At 34.1% G+C, this 15904-nt stretch overlaps 2 protein-coding genes across 3 annotated transcripts; both read right to left on the bottom strand.

The window, feature by feature from the left end:
* Positions 1-5339: 5339 nt before the first annotated feature.
* Positions 5340-8702, bottom strand: LOC126732348 (uncharacterized). Of its 2 annotated transcripts, none has more exons than XM_050435127.1 (3): positions 8317-8702; positions 6991-7745; positions 5340-6228 (listed from the first exon to the last, which is right to left on the bottom strand). In XM_050435127.1, exons 1-3 carry the CDS (start codon positions 8608-8610, stop codon positions 5745-5747), a joined length of 1533 nt encoding a protein of 510 aa, XP_050291084.1. In that variant the 5' UTR covers positions 8611-8702; the 3' UTR covers positions 5340-5744. The 2 variants fall into 2 exon arrangements, with proteins under 2 accessions (XP_050291084.1, XP_050291085.1); XM_050435128.1 differs by having other exon boundaries at positions 6072-6214.
* Positions 8703-10269: 1567 nt separating this feature from the next.
* Positions 10270-15334, bottom strand: LOC126732351 (uncharacterized). Its single transcript, XM_050435134.1, has 4 exons — positions 14859-15334; positions 14116-14362; positions 11646-12150; positions 10270-10964 (listed from the first exon to the last, which is right to left on the bottom strand). Exons 1-4 carry the CDS (start codon positions 15150-15152, stop codon positions 10502-10504), a joined length of 1509 nt encoding a protein of 502 aa, XP_050291091.1. The 5' UTR covers positions 15153-15334; the 3' UTR covers positions 10270-10501.
* Between the last annotated feature and the right edge of the window lie 570 nt (positions 15335-15904).

Raw genomic sequence — 15904 nt, 5'->3', positions numbered from 1 at the left:
TATTGAGATGAAGCAGTCTGCGGGTTGATATATGCGGATGGATATTCTTTTATTTTGCTTGAGGGAGTAAATTGCGGAGAACAAGGAAACGGTTCTACTACGAGGTTGCTCACCAGCACTGTGGGCCTCACTTTTGTTTTTGGGTGACTACGAGGAAATTGACTTACTTACCTTTTTATTTTTAAACTATTTTGTAAAAGTATCTCGTAAAATTGACTTGGTAACCTATCTTCTTCAGTTCTTTGAAGACAAAGGTAGTAGCCTATAGAAGAGATTCTTTTCAAGCAAGGTGGTGCCACCATGGCCTTTTGACAAGCGATGGTTAGGAAAAGCCTAATTGTATTTGTTTATGAACAACTAGAGCTCGACTAAAGAAAAGACTTGATTATATTCGTTTGTTTAGTAAATAACTCAATTTCAAACCCAAGTTTAAGCTAAACTATTAAATGAGCCAAGTTCAAACATAATAATGTGTTTGTAAAAAAAACTTGTAAACATGAGGCTCGATTTAAATGTATATAATATTATATATTTATTTGTATAGTTGTTTAAGAACATTCTTGTATAGACTTGATATTAGATTGTGTTAGTTTGTAAATAGACTCCTATAATATCAAATTATTATTGATAATATAAACAATCAATTCGTTGTAAAAACTATATATAAGTTTTAACCATACAAGGTTGTTAAATCCAATTTTTATAAATTCATAAAATGAAAATAATTCTATATAAGTAACTCAAATAATATAATTTCAAGTGTAATTTAGTTATTAATTATTGGGATAAAACCCTTCTTCGTCTCTACATTTTCACGCGATTTTCACTTTGGTCCCTGACTTTTTTTTTCACCGTTTTTAGTCCCTATCTTGAAAAACGTGTCTCGTTTTTTGTCCCTGCCGTTACATCAGAGACGGAAATTGCACAAGTGGCAAACGACATAAGTTAAGATCATTAAAATAATAATAAATTTTTTTATTTTAACATTAAAAAGGGCCACGTCAGCATTTAAATAAAAAAAAATTAATTTATTAATTTTAACTAAATAAAAAAATTAAAAACAGAAATAAAAACAAAAAATTACATTAATTGAGATCTGAGGGTGGCTTGGACAAGAAAAATAAGAACATAAACCCAGATCTAAGAACACAAAATAAAATTCCAAAAATCACAAACCCAGAAACACAAACACAAAAACAAAAACAACAGATCTTCCTTGTCAACCAAACACAAAAGCAACAAACACATAACACAAACCCAGCAACTGATTTTTCTTGTCAACCAAACACAAAAACAACAAACACAAACCCAAAAATCACTAAGAATACAAACACAAACCCAGCAATCCCGCCGATTCATCTTTACCCTAGAAGATAAATTGGTCTCAGCACCCACATCCCCATATTCGTCAAACAAGCTTTCTAGGATAGGGCCAAGCTCTGAGGCACTAAGTAATCCCTCACATCAGTGAGTTCTTTCATGAAATCAGGGAGCTGAATCGGCAGTGAAGTCGGCAGGGGCTTGGGCTCATCGTCGACCCATCGCGACTTCCTCTTTCGCGGCTCGCCGCCCGATTCGCCACTACCGTTGCCATTCTGGTTGCTGCTATCGACACCATAGACAACGATGCTGTTATTGTTGTTAGAATCGGCTGCGGCGGCGACTACGTCGACTGGTGGTTTCCTCTTCGCCGCCGGAACAATCTTTGTCGGTGGTGCCGATGCCGCTGTGGGTGTTGTTGGTGGTGGTTTTGATTTGCGCTTAGTTGATGTTTGCTGCTGCTGCTACCATGATTTGTGTTTGAGCTGGCCAAGCAGATCAACAAGCAGCCTCAAGTGGTTCAGGAGTAAGAGAATGGGAAGGCTATGCCGAACCAGGCTGTGTTTGTGTTTTGTGTTTGGTTGACAAGGAAGATCTGTTGTTTTTGTTTTTGTGTTTGTGTTTTTGGGTTTGTGATTTTTGGATTTTAATTTTGTGTTCTTAGATCTGGGTTTATGTTCTTATTGTTATTGTCCAAGCCACCCTCAGATCTCAATTAATGTAATTTTTTGTTTTTATTTCTGTTTTTAATTTTTTTATTTAGTTAAAATTAATAAATTAATTTTTTTATTTAAATGCTAATGTGGCATTTTTTAATGTTAAAATAAAAAATTTTATTATTATTTTAATGATATTAACTTATGCCGTTTGCCACCTATGCAATTTCCATCTCTGATGTAACGGCAAGGACAAAAACAAGACGCGTTTTTCAGGATAGGCACTAAAAGCGGTGAAAAAAGAAGAAGTTAGGGACCAAAGTGGGAATCATGTGAAAATGTAGAGACGAAAAAGGGTTTTATCCCTTAATTATTAATATAGATTTTTGAATGAGTAACAAAAACTTATAGTTATGATTGTACTATATAGGGGAAAAAAAGAAATTAATCAAGTAGATTGTGAACAAGCTTGAACTTATTTAACAAGAAAATGAGCAAAACTTGAACATATAATTTTATATTTTATTTGATGATGAGCTCTAACTGGACTTGTGTTTGAAATAAAATTAAACAAACAAGTTTAAATTTTTAATATTTGATCGGCTGAACTTATTTATAACCCTATATGGGACGCTTGTGTGCACTTTACTTGTGATTACTATTGTTATTAAATGGAGGGTTACCACATGTAGTGTAGTCGTGTAGGGTTGGGATGTATGAGATTCAAGTGAATACATCTAGTATTATACACTTTCATACACATATTTTGGGCCAAAATGGGCATTTGCCCCTTTCACCCAAAACAAGTAGCAAAATGTCATTGTTCTGAAACTATCTAGCAAAATGCCCATGTTTTGAAACTTGATTTTTTTTTTTTTTAAATCGAGTTTCAATGAAAAACTCAATTTAATGAAAATCGAGTTACTTGCAAAATGTTACATAGAACTCAAGTTTCATGTAATTTTTTTTTTAAAATTTTTTTTTTGCCTATAACTTGATTTTCTAAAAATTGAGTTTAAAATAGGGGTATTTTGTTATTTGTTTTAGGCGAAAGGGGCAAATGCCCATTTTGGCTCATATTTTGCTATAACTATTTTATGTGATAGCTAGTGATTAATTATATGTCACTATCATATAAATTCATTATTTTTTCTCTATCACTCATAATCTACCCATGTAAAACTGTTGTGACAACGTGTATATGAAATATGTGGAACTAGACTTATTGGATTCAAGTGGAGGAATGTAGGAGAAGAGAAAGATATAAATTAGGGACAGCAAGATTTACATTCAAGTGGTTAAATTCTTTTGTCTTTATTAATCGTTGAAATTATTGCTTTTTTGGGAAGGAAAGTGAAAAGGAGATGCGATGCCGTTATTGTCCTGTGTAAGTGAGGCCAGAGGTGGCGGCAACAAGTGTGCGAAATGATCCAGCGGGCCTCCAAGCGTCCAGATGTGTTAAGGGATTTTATTTTATTATTTTACTATTTTTTCCCTTTTCTTCTTTTAAGTGGAAGGATTTTTTTTTTTTTTTTTTTTTGATAAGAAAGGAATATTTCCTTTTAAAGATTAGGAACAAAGAATTCTTTTGATCCCGTATTTTCCTTAAAAAGGAGCAAACATTACATGATTATTTCTTGAACTACAAGATTATTGGTGATTTATCTCGGGTTTAATTAAAATATTTAAATTAATGAGTATATTTTTAATAGATATGAGATATGGCATGAGTTGAACTTTATGGATGATCTTTACTATAAAGTCAAGACACTAAGTAATTTATTTTTGACGTAAACAAGACTTGAATTCGATTTCATTGTTCAACGAGTTGAGTTAAGTGGTACCTAATTAATCAATTAGGTTTATCTCTAATTGTATTATCCATATTTACGTTCACTTTTTTCAAATTAATTATCTTTTAAAGTTTTTTTTATTAGGGGTAGTATGAAAAATTAGCCATGTGATTCAAGCTTCAATTCTCTCTCTAAAATTCCCATCTTCTATAGATTTTTTTTTTTGGGAGAAGACCCCATCTTCTATAGATTTATTGAATTTGATCGATATCGGATTTCTAAATCATCTATTTAAGTTTTAGTTTTTGTAAAAAAAATTAAAAAAAAAAAAAAATTTTGACTCCTAGTGGACCCAGCTTAAAGATATGTTCTAATTTAAAAAATTTTGGAGCATTTGATTTAATGTATATAAAAAATGCTAAAGTGATTCTATCACAACTCTTTCTATGTCAACTTCTTTAGAGCATTCCGCCAAAAAAAAAAAAAAAAAAAAAATCAAAAACAAAAACAAAAAAACGCTTCTATAGAATAGAGCAATGCTCCTAATTGACATGGAAATTTGATATACTTGTTCATGTTTGCTAGTTTAATTCTAAAATTAGACTTAAAATCAGTCACGATTGATTATTTCATTATTTAATTAGTCAAATTTATATAGTCTGGACAGATTTCAATACTTATTACATATCAATTATTTGTGCCTTGGTGCTATATGAAAGGTGTAGCTCTAGGATCAGTTCTGATGTGGGTTTAACTGTTACTGCCACTTACCCATAGTAGTTACTTTTCATGATATTCATATCTTTAAATGAAAACAACAGTTTAATCTCAAATCATAAGTTACTAGCCTTTTAAAAATAAATAAATTTAAGCATCGTTTTTTTTTTTTTGGGGATGAATTTAAGCATCACTTCAATACAAACTTGTAATAATCCCTCACCTTATACTTTAAGACAGTTTCACTAAACCATAGTCTTTAGAAAATCAATTTTATTTCTCATAAAAGTCTTTTTAAGGATATTAGAATAGTATTGGATAATTTTAACTTTTAAGTGAGTAATCAGTTGAAGTTTTTTTCAAGAATGTAGACAGTCGAAGTTAGATGTGCGAAATCCCTCCATCTCGCACACCCAATAACTATTGGGAGGACTTTAGAGGTGATGCCTCAGATTAATGCGTTTACCTACTTACATGGATACCCCAATCTGCCATCTTCATCACATAATGATGTTTGCATATAAAATGAGCTTTAGCCTAAACTATTGTTCATAAATTTTTTGGTACGGTTACTTTTTAAATCTATATTAATGTGGGGAAACTGGCATTAAACTTTGGTGAGTTACTTGTTGAAGCAATTTCAAACTTTCATTACGATCTTAGACACCAAAATTTACCCCAAATTTACAGTTCAACATCTTCATAAATCTGATTGACTTTCCATGCAATTTATTTCAACTGCATCAAGATTGTAATAAAGTTGTAGATTATTAAATCACTCCCGAGCACCCTCCCCTTGTAAGGAGAAGGTATCTCATACATTCAATATATGTATCATTCTTCTCACAATGTGTAAGTCCTACATATATCTAATACATAAGATAATTACTGTCTTAGAGGAGAGTCCAAGTTTGAATATGTAGGGTGCTTATCCCCTACTTATTGTAAAAAAAAAAATAGGACAAAATATTAAATTAGTAGGTACTACGTAACAATGAGATTTGAGTATACAAAAAGAATCCAAAAAATAAGGCAATTTAACAAGTGATCATGTTGGTAGAAACCTACTCATTAAATCTTCCAAACAAATTATGAGCTTACGCAACTAAAAATGGCAAGATATCCAAAAATCGATTTGGTGATCACTTAAAAAGCAGATATAAACCTTGGGCTGAGCATGTAAATGAATCTTTTCTATCGTTTGAGTTGGTTCAGAGTAAGAGGTTTTAGGTACTCCAAATTCTACTTGACAGGTTCATTATTTCTCTGTGGAGTGTGTTTGAATGTTAGGTGTTAGCTGATGGGAAAGCAGAGATAACTTGTCATCTGTATCATTCAAACCAAGGCTCTCGTCACCTTCATAATCAATGTCAATTTCACTTGAAGAAGAATTATCAGCATCCAGCCGGTGCAGTTCTGATTCTATCAGTGCATTCATTCTTGCTCGTTCACGGTCTCTTGGATATGTGCAATAGAGGAATGAGTAGATGAAGCAACAAGTTGCGGAAGGAATGCCAATTACTACATAGAGTGCTTTGGCAAGTGATGCAGCATTTTCTCTATCTGTTTCAATCCCTACAGAATTTGAGGATCCTTTCAGATTTGGTTTATAACCATAAACTTGCTGAGCCAAGATCCCAACTACGGCGGGAGAAAATGATGCTAGCATGGACTCAAATGATTCATCCAAAGCATAGATGCTTGTACGAGACTTCTCAGGAGCTATCTCTGCAAATATTGGACTGTACACCATTTAAATATCAAAGAAAGAGTTGAGGTATGTTAATTGCAACATCATTAGTTAAAGCTGAAATAGCATAGTTGAGCATGCCTCGCTTCAAAACATGAGCAGTTGCAACTTTAATATGACGTTCTGATTATAACTTATCGACTTTTCTCAGCCATGGAAAGAAGTGCATTGAAGAGTATGTTTTCACTTGACTGATCATGTATTCAGGGGGGAAAAAAAGGACCGATCATGTGTATATAGTTCCTGCTTATGCAATCTTTATCTTGAAGAGGAACGCCAGGTCAAGGGAAATTGTGAAAACAAAGGTAAAAAAGCAGAACAGCCATGTTGAATTGTTGATAATTGAATTTGGCTGCTCTCTTAAAGCTATTTATATCTCCATGGCTAACATTAATACCATGTACACTAACATATGCCTAATCACTTTCTGCACACTATTGATCTTAAACCTCAACAAGATCTGATTATTATTACTAAGGTCATTATCTACACGTGGTCCTTCTGAAGCAGTCAGGAGGTGGGGATCTAGATACTAGATACGGTCATAACATCAAATATTTTAGCATGAAGTAACCTAGCTCAAGAACTAAATATGTGCACTTTTGCATCACCATAACCAAAAAAATTTTACTATTATAGATGGACAATCACCCCGGTGTAATCAACGCAATTACAATCAATTCCAAAATACTAAACAATTAGAAGGGGAGAATCAGAGAATATGTAGAGCACAAAATTGATTAAGTATACGTACTTGTTAGTTGCTGGAGCTGCCCAGGATGTGAAAAATCCAATAATGAACAAGACCAATCCATACATGAATGCTGAAGATGGATCATCAGGCAATAGTATCAGCAAAATTCCGGTTAAAGGAATGGCTGAAGCCGTGCATATCTGTGACATAATTGTTCTTCCAGTATTGGGCAAACGTTTTGCAAGGATATCCCCCACCCATCCACCAAACAGACCCCCAAGTGAAACACCAATCACTCGTATGGTAGAAAGGAATGCTGTTTTTTCATGTGAGAAACCAACAAGTTCCAACCACATAGGAGCAAATGACCAAGCTGCCCCAGCAAATGATCCAGAAACACCCTGAGCCACAATTACCTGGAAAGATGGGATTCTAATCACTGACTTTGCTTCCTTAATTAGGTCCTTCACATCCGACCAAAAAGGCTTTTGATTATGAACTCCATTTCTAGCTGTACTATTGCTCTTAGAAAAATGTGGATCATTTGCAAATAGGCCAACTAATATACCAACTATGACACTTATGACTGCAATAAGATGGAAAGCTATTCTCCAACCAGGTACACCCAGAATAGAAGTTGGGGCAAAAAGTACAGCACACAGCCCACCAATGATGGATCCAAGGTTTCCTGTTAGTTGTAACCATCCAAAAGCCAAACCACGGTTTCTATCATCAGTTGAATCAGCAACTAGGGACTGGATAGCAGGTATAACTATGGCAAGTCCAATTCCATTTAAACCTCGTGACACTGCCACCTGATTTACCAAATGATCCAAATTAAATGTTAAAGACTCTTGCACCGGAGATAATGCTATAGCTTCTTCTCTTCTTCTTCTTTTTTTTCTTTTTTTTTTTTTTAGTGATTGTTTTTACTATTAAGTCAATAATTTTTTTTTGCAGGATTGGATTGCAATGTCTTACTTAAAGGACTTTATCAATTGAGTTAACTAGAAGTCTAAAATGATTAGAAAAAAAAAAAAAAAAAACTGAAGTCTAAAGCCACAGCTCAGTTTGCAATACATAAGGAATGAAAATCCTCCCTACTTTTCATTATATGCTTCATCAATTGCAATATCTCAGGTGTCTTTTTTTATTTTTAGGAAAAAGACTTAAGAAAAACATAGTACTTTCCATAAAAAGAAACCTTGGTCAAACAAAAAAACTTCTATAAGTGGCAAAGAAGTGGGCAAGTAAAAACGAAAACCAACATGTACTAGATTGGTATATAGATCTGCACGTCTAAAAGAATATGCAATAACAAAGAATACAATTCAAAAAGAAAAGGTTACAAATCTAAACAAAAGCAAGAAAAGAAGTGTGTTATACCTGGAAGAAGGTGGAGGAGATGGCAACACAGAAGGTGGCGGCGGCCCAGAGGAAAGCGCCGAGAGCAATGACATGGGCACGGTTGTGACGAAGAGCTAAGTAAGCAGCAAGTGGGTAAAAAGAAGATTGCACTATCGATCGGAAGAGAGTGAGTGAGCCCAACCCAGTTGGGTCAGTGTGTAGAGCTTCCCCTACCTCCTTGTACACGCCTGGCAACAAAGCCTCATCAGCACTTTCCATAATACCAGCCAGATTCACCAGTACCAATGTCACAGTCTCTGCTTTCACTTTCATTTTCCTTTACATTCTTCTTTTTTAGTCAAACTGCTTTCTTTTTCTCTCTCAGGTGCTTCATATAAAAGAGAGAGAGAGAGAGGAGACAGCTTGCTGGGGTTCTGTCTAGCTAGTGTGTAGAAATATTAATTTTCTATTGGTAACTTGTTAATCAGATGACCTTTTTTTAGTAACGGGGAAGATTAAGAACACAACGACAATAATAAAAATTAAAGCAAAATGGGATTGACATCTAAGTAATTATGATTAACAACTAATAAATTTATTAAATTTATTTGAACTAAATCGAAGAGTGCAAATGTTGAAGATCATTAAAAATATCATTATCAATGAGTTATTACATGAACTCATTGGAATGTATACTAAGATACTGTTTAGTTACATTACAAACAAAATTAAATTAAATTAACTAGTCTTTAACATACATATTCCAGTATTGTCCCAAATGTTACGGGTAGCCCTTCCCTTAATTTTCTGTTGGTTAGCTCTCATGGTTGCTAAAAGATCAGAACACCTATTTGCCTCAAGATAGACATGCTCTATTGTTACTTGTCACTTTTTTCCTATAGGTTCCACCGTTCCAGCAATAAAACAAGACTTACCATTACTGTAGGTTTTCTCTTTTGAGTTTGTTAAGAAATGGGCCGTTAATCAAGAATCTGTTTTTATTAGTAATTTTCTGTAACTACAATCTCAAGTTAGGTTAAAACCATATCTAATAGCCTGAAATTCCGTGCTACACTATTTGTTCATCCTAGATGCAAAAAGAAGCCTGTAATTCGTTTCATGTTGATTTATGAGTATTCGACTATATAGATCGACACAAACATGACACATTTTTTAATTGTGTAAGGATTCCTTGATCTTAATACGACCTACTTATTAAACAAGTTGACACAACATGACTTAAGACCCATCTAGATCCAAAGTCCTAATTCGATTCTTCTTTGTTTCTTTTGTGGTTTTTGACATTTTCTCTAATTTTAGTTATTTTAGAGTAAGGAATCATCATGGTTCATTTATTAATTTTAAATATTAATTAATTATCTCAAATTTCAAGATAATTAATCAATTATTTAAAACAAGTAATAACCTAATGGTGCATCAATATTCAATCTTGCATTAAAATTGAACCAATTAAATTATGACACATCATTAATTAAAATTGATTCTTTAAAAACTAATCTTATTTAATTTATCATAATCATGGGGAGCCAACCTCAATTGCAAGAATGCATATTGTATATTGAAATTTTAATTTGACTATAACTTTTGATATGGTGATTCAATTTATGCACACCACATGTTGTTTTGATTGTTAGAACTTCTAGATTTATTTTCAATGGGTATTAAACAATCTAACATTAGAAATTATGAATTTTCCCTTACGTTGTGAAATGATGACGCTGCCCTTGAGGTAAGGTTAAGCAAAGGGTGCAAAATGGAGTATCTACGTAGCTCTAAGTTCTTAGCCCCTCAATCTACTGAAAATTGTGCATAAGGTGCTTTATATAGTCATGCTCAATGTCGGGTTTAGGCGACAGTTGAAACTGAGGTTAAAATGGAAACAAGGTTTTTGTTTTTCACGACCTCACTTGAGGTTAGACAAGCCTTTTGCTATTTAAGTGATTTGCTTGAGCTGGTATAATTCTTGCTTGAGCTCGCCTCTTCCATCTAGCTTGAGCAAGTCTTGATCTCGTTCAAGCGAGCTATAAATTTCAATATTTCAAGACTCTTCTAGTCAGATTTATAGATTTACACATCATGCTATTTTACACCAACAATCTAGAATTGGATTAAAAGCAAATGCCATGGAATTGGACAACACTAAAAACCTAACGGTATGTTTATTTTAAGAAACTTCAGAAGCAAACACACAATGAATTGCCCATTAAGTCTTTTTATTGTTTGAGTTCATCATCCTTCCATGTCTGTGAATGTTAGCTGATAGGGAAAGCAGAGTTGACTTGTCATTAATGTCAATTTCACTTGAAGAAGAATCATTAGCCTCAAGCTGTTGCATTTCTGACACTATCAATGAATTCACTCTTGCCCATTCGCGGTCTTGTGGGTATGTGAAATAGAGAAATGAGTAGATGAAGCAGCTAATTGCCGATGGAAAACCAATTGCTACATAGAGTGCCTTGGCGAGTGATGCAGCATTTTCTCTATTTGTTTCATCAATTTCTAAAGAGTTAGAAGATCCTTCCCGATTTGCTTTATAACCATATACATTCTGAGCCAAAATCCCAACTATTGCAGGAGCTACTGATGCTAGTATAGTCTCAAAAGATCGATCCAAAGCATAGATGCTTGTACGAGACTTCTCAGGGACTATTTCTGCAAAGATTGGACTGTGCACCATTTACATGTTAATGAAATAGTAATGAGGTAAGTTAATAGTAATTTTCTAAAATATTTTTAGAATAAATAGTAATTTCATTAGTTGAAGTCAACATAGCATAGTTGGGCAGGCCTCACTTTAAAATATGACCTGCTTCAACTTTAATATAACTTTTAAATTTAATCACCATGATTCTGATCATAAATTTTCATTATTAATACAAGTCCAATGAAGAATATGCTGTGATAGATCATGCGTATATAGTTTCTATTTATGCAAGTGATCTGTCCCATGAAGAAAGATGCGTCAAGGAAAATTGTGAAAGATAAGGTAAAGAAGAACAATCGTGTTGAAAATTGGAACCAGATACTCTCTTAAAGCTATTTATACATCCATCACTTACATCTGTACTAATCTTGATTCTCTAAGCAAGATCTGATTTTTACTATAAAAGGTCATTGTGCAGTATGGTTGCGTTGAAGCATAGTCAGGGGGTGGGGACCTAGATATGGTCCTAACCTTCAATATTTTAGCTCAAAGTAACCCAGCTAAGGATTTATACTTGTGTACTTAAAACCTGGGGCTTTTACTAGTGCAGATGGACAATGGCTTGTCTAATAAACACTATCACTAACAATTCCAAAACACTAGTAAGAGAGAATGTGCAGAGTTCACAATCAACAATTCATACTTGTTAGTTTCTGGAGCTTCCCAAGATGCACAAAATCCAATAATGAACAATACCAGTCCATGCATGAATGCCGTAGATGGATCATAAGGCAGTACAAGCAGGAAAAGTGCTATTAAAGGAATGGCCGAACCTGAGCTTATCTGTGACAAGATTATTCTTCCAGTATTAGGTAAACGCTTTGCAACAATATCCCCCATCCACCCACCAAACAGACCCCCAAGTGAAACACCAATTACTAGTATAGTCCAAAGGAATGCTGTTTCTTCGTGGGAGAAACCTACAAGTTCCAACCACATAGGAGCAAACGACCAAGCTGACCCAGAGAATGATCCAAAAACACCCTGAGCCACAATTACCTGGAAAGATGGGATTCTAATAACTGACTTTGCTTCATGAATTAGGTCCTTCACATCTGACCAAAAAGGCTTTTGAATTTGATTTCTAGTTATACTAGTGCTCTCATAGAAACGTGGATCTTTTGCAAAAAGGCGGACTAATATACCAACTGATGTCGCAGAAGCCTAAAGAGAAGCACACACGATGCTCTCTTGATGACAGAAACTAAACTGTTAGTTCCTGGGTAGTAAACCTCAAATCCACGAGGGGTTCCTTGAATCCACAAGGTGATAGGTCTGGAATCCACCAGAGAACGCAATAGACAAAAGTCTGAATTTTTATTGATAATAAACTATGAAAAACGTTTACAGACTTAGGTGCCTATTTTAGGGCTTCTTAAAACTTGACAGACAAGAAAATATAATCTAAAATAACTTCTAATTGATACCTAATCATAACAGGAATCAAATTTGACCTAAAAAGCATTAAATGCACCTTAAAACAAGGAAATAAATCACCTAAACCTAAAATAACGTTTTTTTACATAAAAATACCAAAAAATAATAAATTACAATAATTAAATAGTAAATTGTGTCCTACATCAGACCCCCTCCACTTGAAACAAACTCATCCTCGAGTTCATCTTTGAAATTTGAAATCTCCCATGCCAAGAGAACAAATACTTTGAATACTTCATTTTCTTTGTCTTCTTGCCAAACTTGAAAGTCATTAATCGGGCAACTTGAACTTCTTCTCCCTTGATCTCCATGTAATTGACAATATTCACCAAATAAGAGTCAATGATCAAATCAAATCTTTCCACCCCAATAAAATCAATAAACTTTGTTTCGGTGTCTTCCAATAAAATAATAGGAGTTTGAATGTTGCAATCATTTAACTTGATTTCATCGAGATCGCTGACAACTTCCTCTATAATTTCTTCTTTAATAGTCTCTACTATCTCAACCTCAAGATCTTTCTCTATAATGGGGTCCTCATTAATCTCCTCCACAATCTTGATTTCAGGTTCTTCTTCTATAACAAGGCCTTCATTAATCTCCTCAGAAATCTCTATATTTTCTTCAAGAACGATATTTTCCTTAACATGCAATTTTTCCTTTAACAATGGAATATTTGGCTCTTCAAAATAATTCAAGTGTGAACTTCTTGGCCAATAATAATCTTGTATTATATACGACAAGATTTCTTCACAATCCAAAGGATAAAATTTGATAGCAAGCATCTTTTTCATCCTTAGCCATGATCAAATTTTGTCTTTACCTTGTCGGATTCTATCAGATTGTACTCGTTCCCACCAACATAAGGCATATTTACTAAGTTTATACAAAGCAAGTCCAACTTTTCTCTCATACCAAATATTCTCATAGTCAAATAAATCCTCTAGATCAAGTAACCAATCAAGAAAATCTTCTTTTAAAAAATAACCATTAAAACTTGCAATTCTCTTATAAGGTCTATATGAAATTTGCTTACCAATAGGTTGCCCGTGAGTTATGTCTCCGCTGCAGTTATCCCTATTGTTTCCATTCTTCAACGGCGCCATCCTAGCATAGATATTTGTGAGTGCTTGTTGTACGTCACATAATACTCGCTAAGTTATTCATCGTTGTTGTGGGGGTGGTTACCGTCTCACCAGTTAGCAATTAGACCAGGGCAAGTCAAGGCTCTGATACCAACTGATGCCGCGGAAGCCTGAAGAGAAGCACACACGATACTCTCTTGATGGACAGACACTAAACTGTTAATTCCTGGGTAGTAAACCTCGAATCCACGAGAGGTTCCTTGAATCCACAAGGTGATAGGTCTGGAATCCACCAGAGAACGCAATAGACACAAGTTTGAATTTTTATTGATAATAAACCATGAAAAACGTTTACAGACTTAGATACCTATTTAAGGGCTCCTTAAAACTTGACAGACAAGAAAATATAATCTAAAATAACGCCTAATTGATACCTAACCATAAGAGGAACCAAATTTGACCAAAAAAACATTAAATGCACCTAAAAACAAGAAAATAAATCACCTAAACCTAAAATAACGTTTTTTTACATAAAAATACCAAAAAATAATAAATTACAATAATTAAATAGTAAATTGTGTCCTACATCACCAACTATGACACTTATGATTGCGACCAGATGAAAAGCAATTCTCCAACCAGGTATACCCATGATAGAAGTTGCAGCAAAAAGTACAGCACACAGCCCACCAATTATGGATCCAAGATTTGCTGTCAGTTGCAGCCATCCAAAAGCCAAACCACGGTTGCTATCATCAGTTGAATCAGCAACAAGGGATTGAATAGCAGGTATAACTATTGCAAGTCCAATTCCATTTAAACCTCGAGAGACCGCCACCTAAATTAATCAAATGATACCAAAATGTGAGACCATGCTAATTAGAAGAACTATGTCTTTGTCAGTATTGCCTAGCTATTTGGGGGCAGCAAGCATCAAAGACTTACTTACAATGAATTTTTTAGGTGAGTGTAAGATTCCAGAGAGTTAGTGAAATACAATAAAAGTGGTGCTAGGCTAGCTCAAGAACTTTTATATGGATTCTTAACAAAAAAAAGAATGTTTAGAAGGGGGGGTGGTATCGTTCTTATTATTGTCCCATTACAAATGCTAAAGAAAAAAGTTTGATCCAAAATGTTTCCTACATGTATTTCCACTCATTTTCACATCTTTCTGATTTAACCAAAACCCAACTTAACATGCTGAATGGGTCTGGACTTGCACATATGAGATCAATATATAAAAGAAGAGAATTGAAAAATGAAAATTTATATATACAAATTTTAAACATAAGCACCGAAGAAAGAATAATGAAGTTGTATAGGAATAGAGGTACCTGAAAGAAGGTGGAGGAGATGGCAACACAGAAAGTGGCAGCAGCCCAGAGAAAAGCGCCAAGAGCAATGACATGGGCACGGTTGTGGCGAAGAGCTAAGTATGCAGCTATTGGGTAACATAAAGACTGCACTAAGGATCGGAACAGAGTGAGTGAGCCCAACCCAGTTGGATCGATGTGTAGAGCTTCACCAACCTCCTTGTACACGCCTGGCAACAACGCCTCATCAGCTCTCTCCATAATGCCAGCCAGATTGACCAGCACCAACGTCAAAGCCTCTGATTTCATTTTCATATCACTGTTTCAATCACTGTACTCTGTTTTCCTCTGCTTCATATAGTGTGTACTAGTACTACTGGAGTTGGGAATGGCGTCGACTTTCAGTGGGACATTCCAGATACCCTGATGGTCTCCCAGTTTGCATCTAATGTCTACATTTTGGCAAAATGGCTAAATATAAAGTATAGAGTACAACATCCATTTTTCCAAAGAATCTAGAAAAATGCTCATGTTTTTGAAAACTCAATTTTAACAAATGTCGAGTTCTATTTATATTTTGAGTCTAAAATTTTAAAAAAATTTTAAGTAAAACTCAGTATTATTAATGTTAAGTTCTTAAAAATATATATAAAACTCGATTTTATAAAAATCAAATTCCAAAATATGGCCATTTTGCTAAATACTTTGAAAAGAGGGGTGTTTTGTTATATACTTTAAAAATAAAGTGCATTTAGTCATTTCCTCCCTAATTTTGCCCTATAAATTATGTGAGTCACAATTCAAAACAAGAGTGTTGTGAAAATGTCCATGCATTGTCTTTAGAATTGTAGTGGGTCCTAGTATAATTATTTTTTAGATAAAAACTGTTACACACATTTACAAGTGACGAAAAATGTGAGTTAGAGTCACCATTTTTACTTTGAAATTATGATTTCAATGCACAGTCTTAGTTGTTTTTTGATACATTGGTAATAAACATTAATTTTTATTTTTATTTTATTCTGTGATTTGACACTTACTTTTTGTAAAATGTTATTGAGTTTTTG

The sequence above is a fragment of the Quercus robur genome, chromosome 6 (assembly GCF_932294415.1).
Source record: "Quercus robur chromosome 6, dhQueRobu3.1, whole genome shotgun sequence".
In the NCBI taxonomy this organism is placed as follows: domain Eukaryota; kingdom Viridiplantae; phylum Streptophyta; class Magnoliopsida; order Fagales; family Fagaceae; genus Quercus; species Quercus robur.
The sequence above is the reverse complement of the archived record's forward strand: the minus strand, read 5'-3'. Positions and strand labels throughout refer to the sequence as shown.